This window comes from Crotalus tigris, unplaced genomic scaffold (assembly GCF_016545835.1).
Source record: "Crotalus tigris isolate CLP2741 ecotype Arizona unplaced genomic scaffold, ASM1654583v1 scf7180000021317.425702, whole genome shotgun sequence".
Taxonomy (NCBI): Eukaryota; Metazoa; Chordata; class Lepidosauria; order Squamata; family Viperidae; genus Crotalus; species Crotalus tigris.
Window position 1 is genome coordinate 165,239 of NW_024098451.1, and position 19,886 is coordinate 185,124.

Here is a 19,886-nt window from a genome sequence, read left to right on the forward strand (position 1 = left end):
GGACATTCTAAAAGGAGCAGGGCTTCCACTAAGCAATCATAGTTACCAACTTGACTTCTTTTATGTCCATCCCATGAATGTCCAGATGACTACTAGAAATCCTTCTACAGAAATCATGAGGCCATATCAGAACCAGCTCCTGGACAAATGCATGCATCAAAGAAGTGATACCAAGTTAACATACATTTTTACATAATTATTTGCTCCTTGCAGATATTTCCTGAGGGATATCCTCCTGCTGTAATCAGTAACCTTGGACTCCTTGAAAAACTAATAGATAAAAACAACATCAAGCAATGGACTATCAATTCATCAAGCACAGTTCAAGCTTTATTGGATATTGTATCCAATGATGAGATGGTAATTATGAAGATAATATGGGGCTTTTAATATAAAAATCATTATGCACCCAATCTATCCTGGGGTTTTATTTTCCTTGCTTCTAAACCTTGTGCTTTAAAGAGAAGCAGATTATAAGTTCCTGGCCATGTTTCTCTCCACATTAACACACATTGTGAGTGTGCTATATTCTTGTCATTTTACTTTAGGTCTCTTAGAATTTTTTAGGCAACTAAAAAATTCTTTTATCATGCTGAGTTCCAGAAGCACTGGCTAAGAATTCTGGGCATTGTAATTCATAGAACTGTAGGGTGGAAGGGGTCAAGGTACAGAAGTACTTCTCCAAAGTACAGAAAAGCCAATTAAATCAGCATTGAGAGGTGGATGTCCAGGGTGTTCTTAAAAACATCCAGAGCTGTTATATACTATATAGAGAGACAAAGTTCCAGAAGTAAGATATGTTCAGTAATGGTATAGTCCACCTGTAGAGGTGGTAGGTTTTCCAGCTCTGGATATTTAAATGAAAAATATGTAACCATCCTAATAGTATGAGTAGTTTGAGAGTAGAACCAATTATGAGGAGAGGGAGAGAGCTCCCTTTACTGGATGTAATCAGAAAGAGGCTGGGTAGCTCTCTACTGGGGATGCTTTAACTCAAATTCTTATGGAGGGTTCCACTTGTCACTTGTCTCTATGATGTCATAGTCATTGTTTTCCTCATGTCACAATGATGGCTTCAGAAAGGCCATTTGCAGTCTATCCCAAGGTCATCATTTTGGGTGCCTCTTCAGGTTCTCTTGCTCAAGGATAGTAGAGACACTCCTGGAAGTGCTACAGTGCCCATTAAATTAAATTAAATCATCATTTAGAAATAGGTCATTGAGCAATTTACAAAACCAATGGAAAAAGCACAATGGTGTCTTTTATCATGTACCAAATGTTTTTGAACTGCTGTCTCAAAATGATACCAACAACCAGTAGCCTTGCAGTATTTCTAAAGATAGCTTTGGAACTCAGAATTCTATGCTTGTTTGGTGGACACTGGGCCAGGTTTACACATTGGATTCCATAATGGGATCTATTTGGTTTTAGAATGGTATGATGCCTGAAGTGGGCCATAGTAGCATTGAAACCGTAATTCATGGCTTAGCTTTACATGGAAACCATACCACAGAGATTTATTCAACAAATTGTGGTTAAATCCTACATCAACATTTGCATTTGCTATTTCAACTTACATGTACAGTTGAAAGAGAGCAATCCTTCCAGATGTATGGGGCCAACTTGCCACTCTTCAGGTCTGTTGGGACTGTAATTTCCGGCATTCCAGTGTATTCCCAAATTCTAGAAGTGGCTGTTTTAGCACATTTGGAAGGCATATGTTTGGGAAGGTTAAAGCAACATAAGATTAGAGGTGGCTTGCTTTTGACTCTGGAATTATTTGTTTTAGAGGAGTGCAGTTCTTCAGCGTTACATTGAATTGAGAAAGGAAATTGACAGCGATTTTCTGAATGTGCTTGGGCAACACATCTGTCTCCTGAATGAGGACCAACTCAGCATGATAACTGAAAAGAACATTGAGTGAGTGAATTCTTTCGACATCTATCTATTTCTACCTTATTATTTTTTACAACTAACCCAAGGGGGCAAATAGATCCAACATACCTTCTGTAATGTATTAATGTGAAGTACTTGGAAATGTTGAAAAAACGGCCATAAGACTCTGTCAGTTAAGTGCCAGACTTTCTGTCTACATGCTAATTACTTGTGTTAAAAGCAGAAACTAATACTTGAATCCTATTGGCCTCCGCCTAGTTGCTGAGTGTATAAATAGGGGTGGAGCGGCAGCTACTCCCAAAGCCCAGATTATAATCCATGAGCCCAAAGGAGAAGGAGGAAATGGAAAGATTCATTAAAAAAACCTAGAGATAGGGTTCATTGAGCCTAAAGTGGCTGCCCCGGTCCTCTTTAGAGAGAAGAAGGATGGCTCTTTATGCTTATGTGTGGATTATAGGGCCCTGAATACAATCAGTGAAAGCAACCTATACCCTCTGCCCCTCATGAAAGATATGCTGTCACACCTCTCGAAAGGGAATTTTTTTTTCTAAACTAGACCTAAGGGAAGCTTACTATAGTGTGAGAATTAAGGAAGGGGATGAATGGAAGACGGCATTTAACTGCCCCATGGGGTGCTATCAATTTAAAGTCTTGCCATTTGGATTACAAGGGGCCCCCGCAGTATTTATGCAATTAATCAATGATGTTCTAAGGGAGCACCTGTTTAAGGGGGTCCCTGTTTACTTAGACGACATTCTTATCTTCACTGAAACAAAAGAGGAACATGTCAACCTAGTCAGAGCAGTTTTAAAGAAACTGCGAGCCACCCACCTATATGCCAAACTCTCAAAATGCGAATTCCACCAGGAAAGGATAGACTGCCTAGGTTATCGCATATCCCCCCAGGGCATTGAAATGGACCCAGAGAAGGTCAGAGCAGTATTAGATTGGGCACCACCCCGCACAAGAAAGCAACTACAAAGTTTCCTGGGCTTTGCAAACTTTGACTTCCAATTCATCCCCTCATTTGCCCAGATAGCCCTGCCCCTCACTAACTTACTAAAAATGAAGGGAGCATCCTCAGTAAAACCTAGCCAGCCACTAACATGAACAATGGAGTGCCAAGCAGCGTTTGAGAGATTAAAGAGACTTTTTTCTGCCAAACGAGAACTGAGGCACCCAGACATGGATAAGCCCTTCATAATACAGGCAGATACAAGTGATGTGGCAGTGGGGGCTGTTCTATTAGAAGAAAATAATGAAGGGGTATTGCAACCCTGTGCATATACATCCAAGAAACTCATGGAAACAGAACAGTGCTGGCTCGTACAGGAGAAAGAGGCATACAGGATACGTTGATCATTACTCACGTGGCGACAGTTCCTGGAAGGCAACAAAATCCCCTTCCAGGTATGGACTGATCAAAAAAATTTGGAAGCCCTGAAAGTACCCAGGAAGCTCAATCCCAAACAAGCCCGCTGGTCCCAGCATTTTCACCAGTTCCAATTTAAGCTCAAGCATTTACCAGGGAGAAAGAACTTCCTGGCAGATGTACTATCTCGCATGCCTCAATATAACAGCGCACGAACCACAGACTCTAAACCAATAATGGCAGAGTCACAACTGGCAGCACCAGTAACCACAAGAACCCAAGCTAAATTAAAACCACAACTGGACAGCCAAACTGGAATTGAATTCCAGAAAAGTTTGGAAACAGATGAAATGTGTGCACAATGAGAGACGGGTTGCCTTGGGTAGGAGAAAAGTTATATATACCAACAACCCAAAGAGTCACATTCATGCAGCTTTGCCATGACACAAAATCAGCAGGGCATTTTGGATTTGTAAAAACTTTACATTTAATTAAACGGCAATTTTGGTGGCCATCCATAAAAAAGGACATAGAAAGCTATGTGGCCAGCTGCCCAAAATGTGCAACTGCAAAGAGGTTGCAAGGGAAATCGCCAGGACTATTACAAATAGTGGTAAATCCCTCAGCCCCCTGGAGAGAAATAGCCATGGATTTTATAGTGGAATTGCCAGAAAGCAATGGGTATACTGTTGTCTGGACGGTCACGGACTTGTTTTCCAAACAGGTGCACTTTATCCCTTGCCAAAAGATTCCCACCGTAAAAGCCTTAGCAAAACTTTTCATCCAGCACATTTACAGATTGCATGGGGCACCCCAACGCATCATCTCTGATAGGGGAGTGCAATTTATGTCTGCATTTTGGAAGGAATTTTTATCCCTTTTAGGAACCACTCAGGGACTGACATCTAGCCATCATCCACAAGGGAATGGGGCCGCTGAAAAAATGAACTCAGTACTTGAGCAATATTTAAGATGTTTTCTTAATTTCCAACAGACCAATTGGGCAGACTTACTCCCTTTCGCAGAAGTTGCCTACAATAATGCAGTCCACTCCAGCACAGGTTACACTCCTTTTCAAATAGCCACCAATCAAAGTTTCAACCCCATGCCAGAATTAACCCCACAGGAACCGGCGATCCCATCACTGAAAGAATGGATGGAACAATTACAAAACATCTGGCCAATAGTTAGAAAAGCACTAGATGAAGCTAGGCAGGCATACAAAGCACAAGCCGATAAAAAAAGGGTTGAGCCTACACCATTCATTATAGGAGAAATGGTGTACTTATCTACAAAATACCTAAAGTCCCTACAGCCCTGTAAAAACTTGGACCAAAATATATAGGACCTTTTCCAATTAAAAAAATCATAAACCCAGTAACAGTAGAATTAGAATTACCCAAAAATCTCAGGCAAATAAACCCAATTTTTCATTGCAGCTTGTTGAAAAGAGAGCGTCAGTCATATTTACGGCCAAACATCCCCCCACCACCACCTCCAATCATGGTGGAGGGTGAACAACACTTCGAAATAAAGGAAATCCTTGAAGAAGGGGGTGATTGGGTGAGGCTACCGGGGAACCCCTTAAAACCTTGAATGGGAGAGCTTGGACCCCAAGTCCTGTCTAGAACACCTGCAACCATTTTCTCTTAATACAGGATGCCTGTTGGAAGAACTATTCCAAGAGTTCTGTCATCTTAAGACGCAAAGTGGGGTGGGTCCTTACAGGCATAGAATCAAGATCACACGAAGTATTAGTACTACTTTATAAAAACCACATCTCAAATACTGCAGCCAATTTTGGTCATCATATCACAAAAAAGATGTTGAGAGTCTGGAAAAAAATCAGAGAAGAGCAAGTAGATCAAAGGCCTGGAGACCAAAATGTACAAAGAATGGCTGCGGGACTTGAGTTTGGCCAGACTAAAGAAAAGAAGAAATAGGGGAGACATGATTGCAGTATCTGAGGAGCTGTCACAAAGAAGAGGGGGTCACATTGTTCACCAGAGCACCAGAGGGCAGGACAAGAAACAATGGTTGGAAGCTGATAAAAGAGAGAAGCAACCTGGAATTAAGGAAAAACTTCCTGACAGTGAGGACAATCAACCAGTGGAACAGCTTACCCCCAGAAATCATGGGCACTCCATCACTGGAAGTTCTTAAGAAGAGACTGGACAATCACCTGTCAGAGGTCCTCCTGCTTGAGCAGGGGGCTGGACTAGAAGACCTCCAAGGTCCCTTCCAGCTCTATTCTATTCTATTCTGTTCTAGTCTAGTCTAGTCTAGTCTAATCTATGTAAGTCTAAGTGCTATTGTTGTTGCTGTATCTGATTGATGAGACCAGAGCTATATGGATGAGGAAAAGCCCATCCCAAAGAGAGTCAAAAATAAGCTGAATATCTGATATAGCTCCTTTCAGCTAGTTCTTCGGGCCAATAGCTTAAGTTGCTACTAAAAGCACTAAAATCGTATAGGGAAGTGAAATTGAGGAAAGAAAGAAGTATTGCGAGAGCTGGATCCCTTCCTTTTTCTTATCTTGTCTTTTCTTGGCAGGACGGCCATTCTCCTTGACCCATCCAATTGCTCATCAGCCATCAAGGATCATCTGTATGCTCAAGCCAAGCGGGCTTTTTCTGATCGTCACTACAATTACAGTGAATATTATAAACGGATCAAGCCATTTCTGGGTAAGCAGAAACATTGATTGAGGAAATACCAGTTGAGGTTTAGAGCTTGTTCAAAAAAAGGGGGGGGGAACACACCCAGGAAACTACAGACCAATCAGCCTGATGTTAATACATGGAAAGATCCTGGAAAAGATTTTTTTTAAAAAAAGATCTGTGAATATGTAGAAACAAATAAAGTTATAACTAGTAGCCAGCACGGGTTTATTAAAAACCATTTTTTTTCAATGAAAGTTTTTTATTTTTTCCATATAAACATTATAAAAATCATTGACAAAGTGACTAAATTAGTAGACCTGTCAGAATCCAATTATATTTCATCTTTAATCATCAAATATAGAAAACCCCAATTCTGCCTGGATTCTGCCATAAGAGGGAGAGAAGGGGGAGAACAAAGGGGCTTTATGGCCCTCACTTCCTTCAGTATACTTCTAAGGATTTGAATGTGTTTATTGCAACCTCAAAGAGTTTGAATGTAAATAGCACCAAAGAACCTTACCATGACAAAGGGGCTATTTACCTTTCATGTAGTTTATCTGAAGCCTCCATCCAGACAGAAGAAAGGATCAAAGGGGTGGAATTGTGATGCCTGAAACTATCACTGGAAGGGGGGGTGATTGGGTGGGACTGCTGGGGAACCCCTTAAAACCTTGAATGGGAGAGCTTGGACCCCAAGTCCTGTCTAGCACGCCTGCAACCATTTTCTCTTAATAAAGGATGCCTGTTGGAAGAATTATTCCAAGAGTTCTGTCTTCTTAAGATGCAAAGTGGGGTGGGTCCTTACATTAGACAGGACTTGGGGACTTAGACTTCAGCAAGAACACAACCTACTTTCTGATAAGCTAGAAAAAGGTGGGATAGACAGCATCACCACTACATGGATTTGTAACTGGCTGACAAACTATACTCAACATGTATAGTGTTAATGGCATATATCTATATGGAGGGAAGTAAGCAAGATTCCGTCTTAGGCCCAGTACTCTTCAATATCTTCATAAAAGACTTAAATGAGGGAATAGAAGGGGAACTCATCAAATTTGCAAATGACACGAAAGCTGTCAGGAATAGCCAATACCCCAGAAGACAAGCTCAGGATCCAAAAAGATCTTGACAAACTGGAACAATGGGCCCTATTCAACAAAAAGAATGTTAATGTGGAGAAAAGTAAAGTTTTACACCTAGGCAGGAAAAACCAAAGGTACAAGTACAGATTAGGCAAGACCTGGCTCAAAAACAGTAACTGTGAGAGGGACCTTGGAGTCCTAGTGGACGATCAGTTAAATATGAGCCAGCGGTTTGCAACAGCAGCCAAAAACACCCTAATACAATTTTTGGTTGTATAAAATCATAGAATCATAGAATCAAAATCATGTGAAATATTAGTATCATTTTATAAAGCCTCAGTAAGACCACACCTGGAATACTCCATCCAGTTTGGGTCACCATATTACAAAAAAGATATTGACACTTTGGAAAAAGTGCAAAGAAGAACAACTAAGATGTTTAAAGGCCTGGAGACTAAAACATATGAAGACTAATTGCAGGATTTGGGTTTAGCTAGCCTAGAGAAAAGGGACTATGGGACATGATAGCAATATTCCAGTTTTTGAGAGGCTGCCACAAACAGGAGGGGGTCAAATTATTTTCCAAAGCAACAGAGGCAGTAGAACAGCTGGCCTTCAGAAGTTATGGATGCTTCATCACTGCAGGTTTTTAAGAAGAGATTGGACAGTCACTTGTCTGAATAGGGAGTTGGTCTAGAAGACCTCCAAGATCCCTTCCAGCTGTATTCTGATTGATTGATCTCTAGTGAGAGCAAGATGAGAGTAATGTAACAATCCTCACTCTCCTTGACCTATCAGCAGCTTTCAGTGACCCTAATATTCTTTTGGGTCAGCTGGCTTAATGTCAGATCTGCTCTGACTTGGTCCCTTAGCCAAGAAAGACCTGCCTCAATTAATTCTCCCAAGAAAGCACAACTCTTGAAACTTGCATTGTCTCAACGGGAACTTTTATTGAGAGGTAATGACAGCAGGAGAGTAAGGCAAGATCTAAAGTTTTCCCATGTGAAACATTACATTAAAAGTGCTCTTTCAAAACCCCTCCCCAATGTCAAACCAGTTAGTTTGATTTAGCCAATTTGCAGGTATAAAGTTGTTATGGGAAACAGGTGATACAAGTTCCATCCCGTCTGATTGAAGATAAGGCAGATGGCTGTAGGCACATTCTTCCCTCCTTTCATACCACAAGAAAAGTATTTCAAAGAGGATAAAACAAAGCAAAGGAAATACATTGTAGGCTCCCCAAATCTCCCCCTCCCTTTAACACAAGCCTCCCCCCTTCCAACAAAATGGCAGGACCCAAAATGAAATGAAATGCATATAGAAAGAAATACATTGAGGGTCTAACAAGGCCCTTGACTCCATTTGTAGTGAAAGGTATACTTTTACTAAAAATCAAGTGCATTACTGTACATATAGCAAAGCCAGAACTGAAGTTTGTGCGCCAAAATTTCCTGGTTAACTTTCTCTATCTGGTTAATAACAACAACAATAACAAAACAACAACAACAATAATAATGGAAAGGACCTTGGAGGTCATCTAGTCCAACCCCCTGCTCAGGTAGGAATCCCTATACCATTTCAGACAAGTTCCTCTCCTTCCCTGGTCCCCTATTGTCCAATTACAGGTGAACCGTTGCATTCCATTCCCAGGCTCTGACCTTGAGATGGTGTCTCTGGAAGGTACAATGAGTTGATAGCCTCCCCCTTCTCATCCCACTCCTTTTCCCCTAGTTTATGGCAGACTGACAGCTGGCGAATGTGAAACTCAAACGTATGATGGCAGTTCTGACAAACATGTTTGCACAAGAGAAGTGTACCTTTGAAAATCAGATAGTAGTTTTGACATAACTACTGTCAATAAGCATAATTATTTTGTCTCCAACTCAATTTTATGGTCCAAACAAATATGTCAATTTCAATGTCTATTGCAGTATGTAATGTCAGTTCAGTGTTTTTATGTATTATATATATTCCTCTTAATACAACATATGAACTGAAGAGAAACATGCACTTTTTTGCCTAAGTTTTTAAGAAGAGACTGGACAGTCATCTGTCCAAAATGGTGTAGGGTTTCCTGCCTGAGCAGGGGGTTGGACTTGATGATCTCCAAGGTCCCTTCCAACATCATCATCATCATCAATATTATTATTATTATTATTATTATTATTAATAATAATTTTATGAGTGCATGCATTTGATAGAGACTTTTCTTCAGTATCCTGAGGTACAGGGAAAAACCATGCTAAATTTGGAATGCAAACATGAATTGTGTTGCCACAATTCTATTCCCACCACCATCTTTTCACATGGTTTGGAATTTATTTAATTGAATTTGTTTATTTGGTTGGAAAAGATAAAGTTCTGTAGGTCTAATTTCCATATAGAATATAAATCAGACTAATTTCTTCTCCGTTTTTAATCTATATTGTTATATTTTATAAGTTGAATAACAAAATGAAATTCAATGGTGAAAAAAGTAAGGTTCTACATTTAGGCAAGAAAAAACAAATGCACAGGTATAGTATAGGTGGTACCTTGCTCAATAGTAGTAACTGTGACAGGGACCTCAGAGTCCCAGTGGACAATCTCTTGAATATGAGCCAGCAGTGTGCTGCAGCTGCCAAAAAAGCCAACTCAGTGCTGGCTGCATTAACAGAGGGATAGAATCAAGATCACGTGAAGTATTAACACTACTCTTCAATGCCTTGGTAAGGCCACACTTGGAATATTGCCTCCAGTTTTGGTCACCACGATATAAAAAAGATGTTGAAACTCTAGAAAGAGTACAGAGAAGAGCAACAAAGATGATTAGGGGACTGGAGGCTAAAACATATAAGGAACAGTTGCTGGAATTGGGTATGTCTAGTTTAATGAAGAGAAGGATGAAGGGGGACATGATAGCAGTCTTCCTATATCTCAGGGGCTGCCCCAAAGAAGAGGGAGTCAAACTATTCTCCAAAGCACCTGAAGGCAGGACAAGAAGCATTAGATGGAAACTAACCAAAGAGAGAAGCAACCTGGAACTAAGGAGAAATTTCCTGGCAGTTAGAACAATTAAACAGTGGAACAATCTGCCTCCAGAAATGGTGAATGCTCCAACACTGGAAGGTTTTAAGAAGAGACTGGACAGCCATTTGTCTGAAATGGTATAGGGTTTCCTGCCTGAGCAGGAGGTTGGACTAGATGACCTCCAAGGTCCCTTCCAACATTGCTGCTGCTGCTGCTGCTGCTGCTGCTGCTGCTGCTGCTGCTGCTACTACTACTATTTTATTATTAAAGTTATGTTTTCCTCTTGTCCCATCATTCCTTTCATCTTTTTCCTAATGGCAAAACATCTGTTAAGATGGCAAAGATCGAAATATTGCAAAATCTGTTTTGATGGGTAGTTTTAAGGGCTGTTGTCTCTTTATTCCCAGCACTGTCATTTCATGTGGATTGGAAATAATTTACATTTTATGACCAACACTACTTAAAGGAGTGTTTCTGTCACTTATAATGTCATATGAAGTACCCTGCAAAATAAGCTGTAAAACCCTGGAGGCTCACCATGTGTATTGGTTTGAAATAATTTAGAAAATGTGCAGCTATTAATAAAACATGTTGAAACTATTTCAAGAAAAAAATTCCCACTGCTCTTTCATTTGAGAAGATAAAGAATATCAGCTAAATTTTCTTCTTTGCTTGCAGGAGGTGCTCCGATTGAAGATCTCAGGGCACTTAGCAAAAATGATGTCAACATGGATATGAAAACTTTTTTGGGCCTGAAAAGCAGCTCTGTAAAGGTGAGTGGATTCTAAAGTAAAAGGGGGGCTGAAGTCAGTTTTCCCCAGCCATTCTGGGAGGGTAATTAGGGGAGCTTCTCCAAGAATCCCAAAGACAAACGATTTGGGTGGAGGGGAAATGCTGATGAAAGTTAAAAGAACGTATGGTGGGGGGGGAACCAGATCAATGCCACATTTCTCAGGCTTTGAAGTTTTGTTTAGATTTCAAAGCTTCCATATGGAATATTTTGAATTTTAAAATATTTCAGATTTTAATATTTTAGTATTTTAAATATCACCTTGTTAGCTCTAGTCAACCAAGTCAACATTTTAGTCAATGTTTACATACAGGACTACATACAAACTATGACCACAATTGACCAGCATTTCTGTTGTTAAGTGAGACATTTGTTAAATGAATTTCTTGCTGCCTTGTCTGCCTATGGATGTTGGCTGAAAAGGCAAAGATAGGACACAACTAGCTAGCTGGGTGCAGCCAAATAATGACCCGGGAAAGTCTGCTATGTGCCTCTGAGTTTCATCTTGTCTTTAGATGAAGGAGGGGGAGATGCTATTTTCAAGTGGGTAGATAGAGAAACAAAACTGCTTTGATTCAGCTGTGGATCATGAGAGCATGAAACCTTGTCAGGGACACCAGAACAGATGTAGATTTCCTTTATTCCTGCACCCCACTATATAACACCAATGCAATTATTCCTTTATTTCTGCACCCCACTATATAACACCAATGCAATTATTAAATTTGTGGATGACACAACAGTGGTGGGGCTCATTAATAAGAACAATGAGTCTGCTTACAGGAAGGAGGTACAAGGGCTGACATTGTGGTGTAATGAAAATAATCTCACACTTAACACCACAAAAACTAAAGAATTTATAATTGACTTTAGGAGGAAGAGAGATGTACATCTACCTTTGTACATAAATGGTGAGGAGGTGGAGAGGATGGGTAGTTTTAAATTTCTGGGCACTTATATCTCGGAGGACCTCTCATGGACTATGAATATGCTTGTGAAGAAGGCACAGAAGAGGCTGTACTTCCTGAGAATGCTCAGGAAGATAAATCTATCTCAGCATCTACTTCTATCCTACTATCACAGCACCATTGAGAGTGTCCTGACATACGGCATTCTTGCATGGTATGGGAGCAGCTCTGTAGCGGACAAAAAAGCTCTATAGAGAATTATTAAAACTGCCCAGAATATTATTGGACTCCAGCTACCAGCTCTGGACAACATCTTTGAATCTCGCTGTTTGAGGAAGTTGCATAACATTCTCAGAGACTCTTCCTATCCTGCTTACAATCTCTTTGGACTGTTGCCTTCTGGCAGAAGATACAGAACATTTAAAACTCGGACCACACGTTTTCTGAATAGTTTTTATCCCAGAGCTATAATTGCACTTAATAATGAACTAAAGGGCCACCATCAGTGAACTGTTGGACAGTATTACTTGGTCTGTTGGGTGGATGTTTGGGAGGTTTTAGGGGTGGGAAATTGTGGTGGGTGGGAGTGTGTTTGGGGATTATGTGTGTGGGACCTGGTCTTTGGGTGTCACATAAATTTCGTTGTATGTGTATACTGTGTATACACATAAAATGACAATAAAGTTTATTATTATTATTATTACTTCAATCAAGGGCAATGTTAACTTCACTCCTCCTCTGAAGCAAGTCTTATCTACAGGGTGGAGGTTTTGTGAAAGCAGCAAAATGAATATTGCTCTTAATTGGTTTTGTTCTATTTATTCCGTAGGAATTAACCCTTGAAAATGTGAAAGGCCTGCTGGGCACAAACCTAAATAGCTTGAGGGATAATCAAAATATCCCACTTGTACGAGAGTGGATCCAGAAGCAGAAGCAATCTGATCTGAATAGCCTTGGTCTGGGACTCCGAGGTGGCCTTCCCGAAGGATTTATTGTTCTTACAAGTAAGACCACGCATGCCTCTGCTTGAGAGGAATAGAATAGGAGCCAGATACTGGATATTAGGGAAGAACAAAAGATTTCTGGTGATATGGGGTGGTGTACATTTTTCTGAAGTTGTTCATTCTGGTTTTGTATGCTACCCTTCTGGTAAGATGGTCAGGATAGCTGTATGTTTCCCATTAGTGTTAACTAGCCCGTGGAAGGTGGGAAGGGAAACAACAGAGGTAAAAGTGAAAGTGTGTGGAATTGTGGAGGGTATATTAATTTAAGGATAATCATTCCAGTTCCAGGAATCTTGGAACTTAATCTTTATGTTACTTCTTTTCTTCTCCAGGCACATCTGCACCACCCTTTGCCAATCATTTTTCTCCAGGTTGTATCTGCCTAACCATTCTCCTGCCCTTGCTATCAATTTGATTCCTTTTCTGAAACTCTCCTGCTCCTAAAAACAATAACTTGGGGCTCCAGCTAAGCTTTCTGCTACAATCTGCTACAATTTCTGCTCTGTCATCAGCAGAGAGAATTGTTAGCAGAACGCGTTCATACTGGAGATTCTGTTTCAATCTATACCCTTTCCAATAAAGGTGATACTTCAAGCATGGCTGAAACTTTATTTTTAATAAGCATAGAGAAGGAAAAGGACTTCAGAAATACTCTAGTCTAACCCTCTCGTCAAGGCAGGAGACTTTATACCATCCTGGTCAAATGGCTATCCAGACTATTTTTGAAAATCTCCAGTGATGGAGCACCCACAATTCCAGGACATAAGTTGTTCCATTGGTTAATTAGAAAATTTATCCTTATTTCTAGGTTGGATCTCTCTTTAACAAGCTTCCACCCATTACCGCTTATCCTGCCCCCAGGTGCTTTGGAGAATAAGTCATTCACCTTTTCTCTCTGACAATCACTCCAGTACTGAAAGACAGTTATCATGTCCTTCCAATCTTTCTCTTCGATAGGCTAGATCCCTCAACTGTTCATCATACAATTTAGCCTCCAAACTCTTATCTTTGGTTCTCTACAGTACTACATTTGACTTTTTTTGGCAGCTGCAGCACATTGCTGGCTCATACTTAAGTGGTGCTCCACTAAGACAGGGGTCCCCAACCCCTGGGCTACAGCCCACTACTGGGCTGTGGCTTGTTCGAAACTAGGTCAAGGAGAACTGGGCAAGCCCACACATGTGAAACTCCACTCACACCAATGGAGGGCACTTGTGCTCACATGCGAAACTCCAGTCACATAAGCAGAGGGGGTTTGCGCTGGTGCATGAAGTTCCATTAGTGTGGGTGGAGCTTTATGCCTGAGCAAAAGTGCCCTCTGTTCAAGCACCCTCCACTCACTGTGAAGCTGCATTTGTGCAAGTGGAGGACATGTGTGCCGGCCACTCACATGAATGGAAGTATGCATGCGCATGCACCTGCCACTCACACGCCCACCAAGCCAGGCCACCAAGCTTGAAAGGTTGGGAACCACTGCACGAGGACACTAGATCTCTCTCACAGTTACTACTGTAGAGCCAGATACCACCTATTCTGTAACAACACATTTGATTTTTCCAAACTAAGTGCAGAACCTTACTTTTCTCACCACCAAACTGCATCTTGTTGGATGTTTACAGAGCTTTTTTTTTTTTTTTTTTTGGTCATAGAATGCCCAGAACAGAGTTCCGGCACCTTTTTTGGATGGAATCTTGTAGGGTAGGCAAGGCAGGTTGTATGACATGTCTGAGTTCCGGCACCTTTTTTTGTTTTTCACAAAAAAAGTACTGGATGTTCAAGTTTGTCAAAATTCATCAGAATCTTGAGTCTGTTTTCCAATTCCCTCCAGTTTCTGTCATGTGCAAATTTGATGAGTTCCACTCCTATTATGCTGAAGACTATTTGGTCCAAGACAGAACATTGGGGTACCCTCTGCATACCTCCCTCCATGTAGATGTAACTCCATTAAAAACTACACACTGGGTGAAGTTGGTCAGCCAATTATGAATCCTTCCAGTGATGGTATGTCCATCTCACATTTTTTTCTATCTTATCAAGAAGTAGGCTATGGGTCAAATGCTTTACTGAAGTCCAAATATAGTATGCCCACAGCATTTCACTTGTCCACTAATTTAATCTCTTTATCAAAAAAGGGTATATGGCTTCTCTGGCATTATCTGTTTTTAACAAAACCCTCTTGGTTAGTAATCATCTTGTTCATTTCTAGGTGTTCACAAATCCTCTGCTTGATTATCTTTTTCAGAATTTTGTCAGCTATTGATGTCAATCTGATTAGCCTATAATTCCCTGGATCCATTTTTCCCTTTTTGAAGATTTGTGCCACATCATCTATTTTCCAGTCCTCTGGTAATTCCCTTGTGCTACAGGAGCTCTGAAAAAACTTTCAGTGGCTCCAAGATGATGTCTGTCAACTCCTTTAGAACCCTGGGATGCAAACCCTCTGGTCCAGGTGATTTGTACTCATCCAGGGTGGATAGGCATTCTCTCACCATGTCCTTGCCTATTTTGACTAGTGCACCTGTTCTGCCTCCCTTAGTGCTGCTTTTTGATAGGTTGGGCTATTTCTTCCTTTTGCATAAAAACAGGTGCAAAGAAGGAATTATGCAGTCCTGCTTTCTCTCTGCTGCCAGTTACCTTCTTGCCATCTGCTCCCATTAATGGACCTATTGTTCCCTTGACTTTCTTCTTGCCTTTATATAATGAAAAAAACTTTTTTTGTTATTTTTTGCATGAGTTGCGATCTTAGCTCATTCTGCACCTTAGCTTTCCTTACTCTTTCCTTGCAGGTTTGAGTTTTTTGTTGATATTCTCTTTTAGTTATGTGCCCCTCTTTCTATTTTTTATATTTGACCTTTTTGTCCCTTAATTTGTCAGAGAGCTCTTTGTGCAACATGCTGGTCTCATGTAGTTTTGTTTTCTCAAACTCTGTATCAAGTAGGAAATTGAACAGGTTACTGACCAACTTAGCTGACACCCTTGTCATCCAAAAGGTAGAGGGGGGAACTAGAGGATCACTATACTGGTCTTAGTTCTTACTAACCAAGAAGAAATGATAGAGTTGAAGTTGCAGGAACTCTGGGGGAAAGTGACCATATCACATTGGAATTCAACTGACCCAAGCTGTAGAACACAATCACACCAGTGTCTTAGACTTTAAAAGGGCTGATTTCAACAAACTTAGAGAGAGCTTTAGGAAGGATTCCATAGATGAAAATTTTAAAAAGGAAAACAACTCAAGAAGCTTGGGAGACTCTGAAATATTTGATTATAAAAACCCAGTCCAGGACAATACTACTGAAAAAGAAAAATAAGGATTCCCAAAAGAAACCAGCATGGTTGCACAATATAACTTTATGATAAACTGAAAGACAAAAAGGATAGGTATAAAAAATGGAAAGAGGGACATATAACTAAGACAGAATACCAGCATGTAGCCTGAATCTGCAAAGATGAAGTCAGGAAAGCTAAGTCTCAGAATGAACTAAGGCTTGCAACAAATGTCAAAATTATAAAATGATTCTTTCATCAAGTAAAAAATAAGAAAAATATCAAGGAAACAATCTTTCCATTAATGGAAGAAGATGGCAAGGAAGTGAAGGGGAGCAGGGAGGAAGCAGAACTACTTAATTAACTATTTGCATATGTCTTCACACAAAAAGAAAAAATAGCCCAACCTATCAGAAACAGAACCATACAAGACAGACTAAGAATATAAATTAAAATAGGTAAGAAAATGGTAAGAGAACACCTGTCCACTCTAGTTGTTCAAATCACCAAGACCAGATGGATTGTATCCCAGAATTCTGAAGGAGCTGACATGTGAGCTTGGAACTATTGAACGATATCTTTCAATGATCCTGGAGCACTGGGGAACTACCAGAGGACTGGAAAAGAAATGATATGGTTGCCATTTTCAAAAAAGGGATTCATGAAATTATGGACCAATCAGCCTGACATAAGCAACAGATCTGCAAACACCTACAAAGCAAGCCAAGTTATAACCAGAAGCCATATGACTTTATCAAAAACAGATCATGCCAAACAAATCTTATTTCATTCTTTGAAAAAGTGATTAAATTGGTGGACCAGCAAAATGCTGTGGAAATAGTATATTTGGATTTCAGTAAGGCAGATTAGAAAAATGTGGGATAGATAGCATCACCACCAGATGGATTTGTAACTGGCTGAAAAAATGCACTCAACATGTAGTTCTTAATGGAATTACAACTACATGGAAGCAATATCCCAAGGTTCTGTCTTATGCCCACTATTCTTCATATTTTATATAGTATGTTTAGGTATGTGTCATGTATGTCTTTCACTTTGAGAGTGGGCAACTAAATTTCATTTTTGATGTGTGCTGTTGTGTCCACAGTAAAAAAATGACAATAAAGGTTATCTTATCCATCTTATCTTAAATAATTTAGATGAGAGAATAAAAGGGAATTCATCAAATGATACCAAGATGACAGGAATAGCCAACACATAGAAGAAAGGCTCAAGATCCCGAAGAATCTTGACAAACTTGAACACTGGATCCTATATAACAAAATGAAATTCAATTGAGAGAAAAGTATAGTTTTGCACTTAGGCAAGAAAAACCAAAAGTACAGGTATAGAATAGGTGGAACCTGGCTCAATACCAGTAAGAGTGAGAGGGATCTTAGAATCCCAGTAAACAATCATTTAAATATTTATTTCTGCATTTTCTGTAGAGGAGCTGAAAGGCTTTCGACCTATGACTCATCATTCCCTGTTGCACTCAAAATAGCTGGAGAACATATAAGAAAAGGCAAGAAACTTCAAGATCAAAGTGTCTATTCTGGGCTGATATGTCAGCTCCACCCCTACCCACCTATGCTTTACCAAACACAACATGTCGCCGGGTTCCTCCTCCTTGTCTGGATTGTCATTTTTCTCCTTTCCAGTTATTCAGTTTTGCTACTGCTGTGTGTGATGGTATGAGACCAAGATAGTTGTGCATATTAATAAATATGGATAAATTCATCATACGTTTGTCAGTACAAAGGGAAAGTGATTCAGCAAAGGAACCGCCACCCAAGAAATTAAAACCGGCATTGAATAGAAAATACAGTGAAGATTATTTGAAGTTTAGATTTTATTTCACAGAAGAAAATGATCAGCCGTTTCCTGTTTGTGTTATCTGCAATGAAGTACTATCCAAGTATTCCATGAAGCCTTCTTTGCTTCAAAAACATTTAACAACAAAACATAAAGAGTACACCAAAAAGCCAGTAGCATTTTTTGTGAAGAGGAGAGATGAATTTATAAATGCCACACTGCTGTTGTGAAGTCCACAACCATCTCGAAAAAATGTCTGGAAGCATCTTATAAATTGTCCTTGATAGCAGCTAAACCACAGGTCAGCAACCTGCGGCTCTGGAGCCGCAAGCAGCTCTTTCAACCTTTCCCTGTGGCTCCCAGTCTCCTCTGCCATTTGCAGAGAGAGACAGAGACAGAGCTTCTCTCTCTCTCTCTCTCTCTCTCTCTCTCTCTCTCTCTCTCTCTCTCTCTCTCTGTGTGTGTGTGTGTGTGTGTGTGTGTGTGTTTGTGTATGTGTGTGTGTGTGAAAGAGAGTGGACTCATGGTGTTCTCCCATGAGCTGAAAAGCTTTTTGGCTGGGGCTCCTCCCTTTGCTGCGTCTCTGCAGGAAGCAGGAAGGGCAGGAGAGAGCTAGCTAGCCCAGCTATGCTGACTCAGGAATTCTGGGAGTTGAAGTCCATGATTCATAAAAGAGCCAGGTTGCCTACCCCTGAGCTAGCCCAATAAGAATGTGTGTCAGCTGGTTGGACAACAGCTTGAAGCCAGCTTGCCAGGTGAGCAGAAGATCAGAGAGAGGAAGAGAGAGGGGGGGAGAGAGAGAGAGAGAGAGGGAGAGGAGAGGGAGAGAGAGAGAAAAAGAAAAAGAGAGAGAGAAAGAGGGGGAGAGGAAAGAGAGAGAAAGGGAAGGAGAGAGAAAAGAGAGAGAAAGAGGGAGGGAGAAGAAAGAGAGAGAGAGGTAGAGGAAAGAAAGAAAAAGGAAGAGAGAGAGGGAGGGAGAGAAAGAGAGACCCTTTTGACATCTAAAATGAAGGTAACACTGAATGTATCCGTGTGTGTGTGTGTGTGTGTGCGTGCGTGCGTGCGTGTGTGTGGGTTTTCTCCTGCGTCAAATTGGAAGTGTCTTGGTGACATTTCGACGAAGTCCCATTCGTTTTATATATATATTCTGAGGTTTTTGCAGGTGTTTGTATGTAAGTCTTTGGTTATTCGGGTTCTCTCCCGCGTAAAATTGGAAGTTTCTTGGCGACGTTTCGACGAAGTCCCATTCGTCATCTTCAGGCTGGTGTTTTCAGCTTCATGCTTCTAGGAGAGCAGTTCTTAACCTATGGGTCACAACCCTTTTGGGGGTCGAACGACACTTTCACAGGGGTCGCCTAAGACCATCGGAAAACGCATATTTCCGATGGTCTTAGGAACCGAGACACCACTCTCTCTGTTTCAGCCTCACTCTCTTCCATCTTCTTTTCCTTCCCACCTCCCCGCGAGCTTGCGATACCCCTCAGGGCCTCATGTTGCTTCCCGGAGGACTCAGCCAGAACTTGGAGCCGCTCAGCTGTTGGTCGGGATGTCCACGGAGCCGACACCCACGCTGCCAGGTAGAACAGCGCTGGCCGCTGGTCTCCTTTGCTGCCCTGCACGTTGTCCTCGACCCCTCCCCTGCCCATTCATGTCGAGCCCATGGGGGCTTGACAGGGAGAGAGGGAGGGAAGGAGGAAGGGACTCCTCCTCCTCTCCTAAGGTTCAAAGCATGATCAGCTTCCCAAGGGCGCCACAATCCCAATTCATGTGTTTCTGCCGTACCTTCTCGGCGCTCCCGGGAATGGGGCAGGCAGAAGAAAGCTTGGCTAGGCTAAGCAAAGAAAAGCCACGGAGCTGCGAGCTAAGGTCGCAGGCAGGCTGGGGAAGGGGGTGAAGAAGAGGAAGGGGATTGGGAGAGAGGAAACACCAAGTTTGTATTCGTCTTTCCCAAGGACCTCTTGCGCTACCTCACAGGAACACCTGGTTTCAGATTTACACCGCAAAAGTTTTTCTTGTGCAGAGGAGAAAGGAAAAACAATTACGGAACAATCGGGAATCCCTTGCAAAGCACCATGTA

The 19,886-nt window shown here is 41.1% G+C and overlaps 1 protein-coding gene across 1 annotated transcript in view; it reads left to right on the forward strand.

Moving 5' to 3' along the window:
• MSLN (mesothelin) overlaps nucleotides 1-19,886 on the forward strand; it is a 45,824-nt gene that overhangs the window by 19,541 nt on the left and 6,397 nt on the right. The window contains exons 8-12 of the mRNA XM_039369901.1: nucleotides 214-360; nucleotides 1,790-1,920; nucleotides 5,822-5,955; nucleotides 10,704-10,798; nucleotides 12,553-12,727. Of these exons, the coding sequence (XP_039225835.1) occupies nucleotides 214-360; nucleotides 1,790-1,920; nucleotides 5,822-5,955; nucleotides 10,704-10,798; nucleotides 12,553-12,727 (682 nt within the window). The remainder of the gene's footprint in view (nucleotides 1-213; nucleotides 361-1,789; nucleotides 1,921-5,821; nucleotides 5,956-10,703; nucleotides 10,799-12,552; nucleotides 12,728-19,886) is intronic.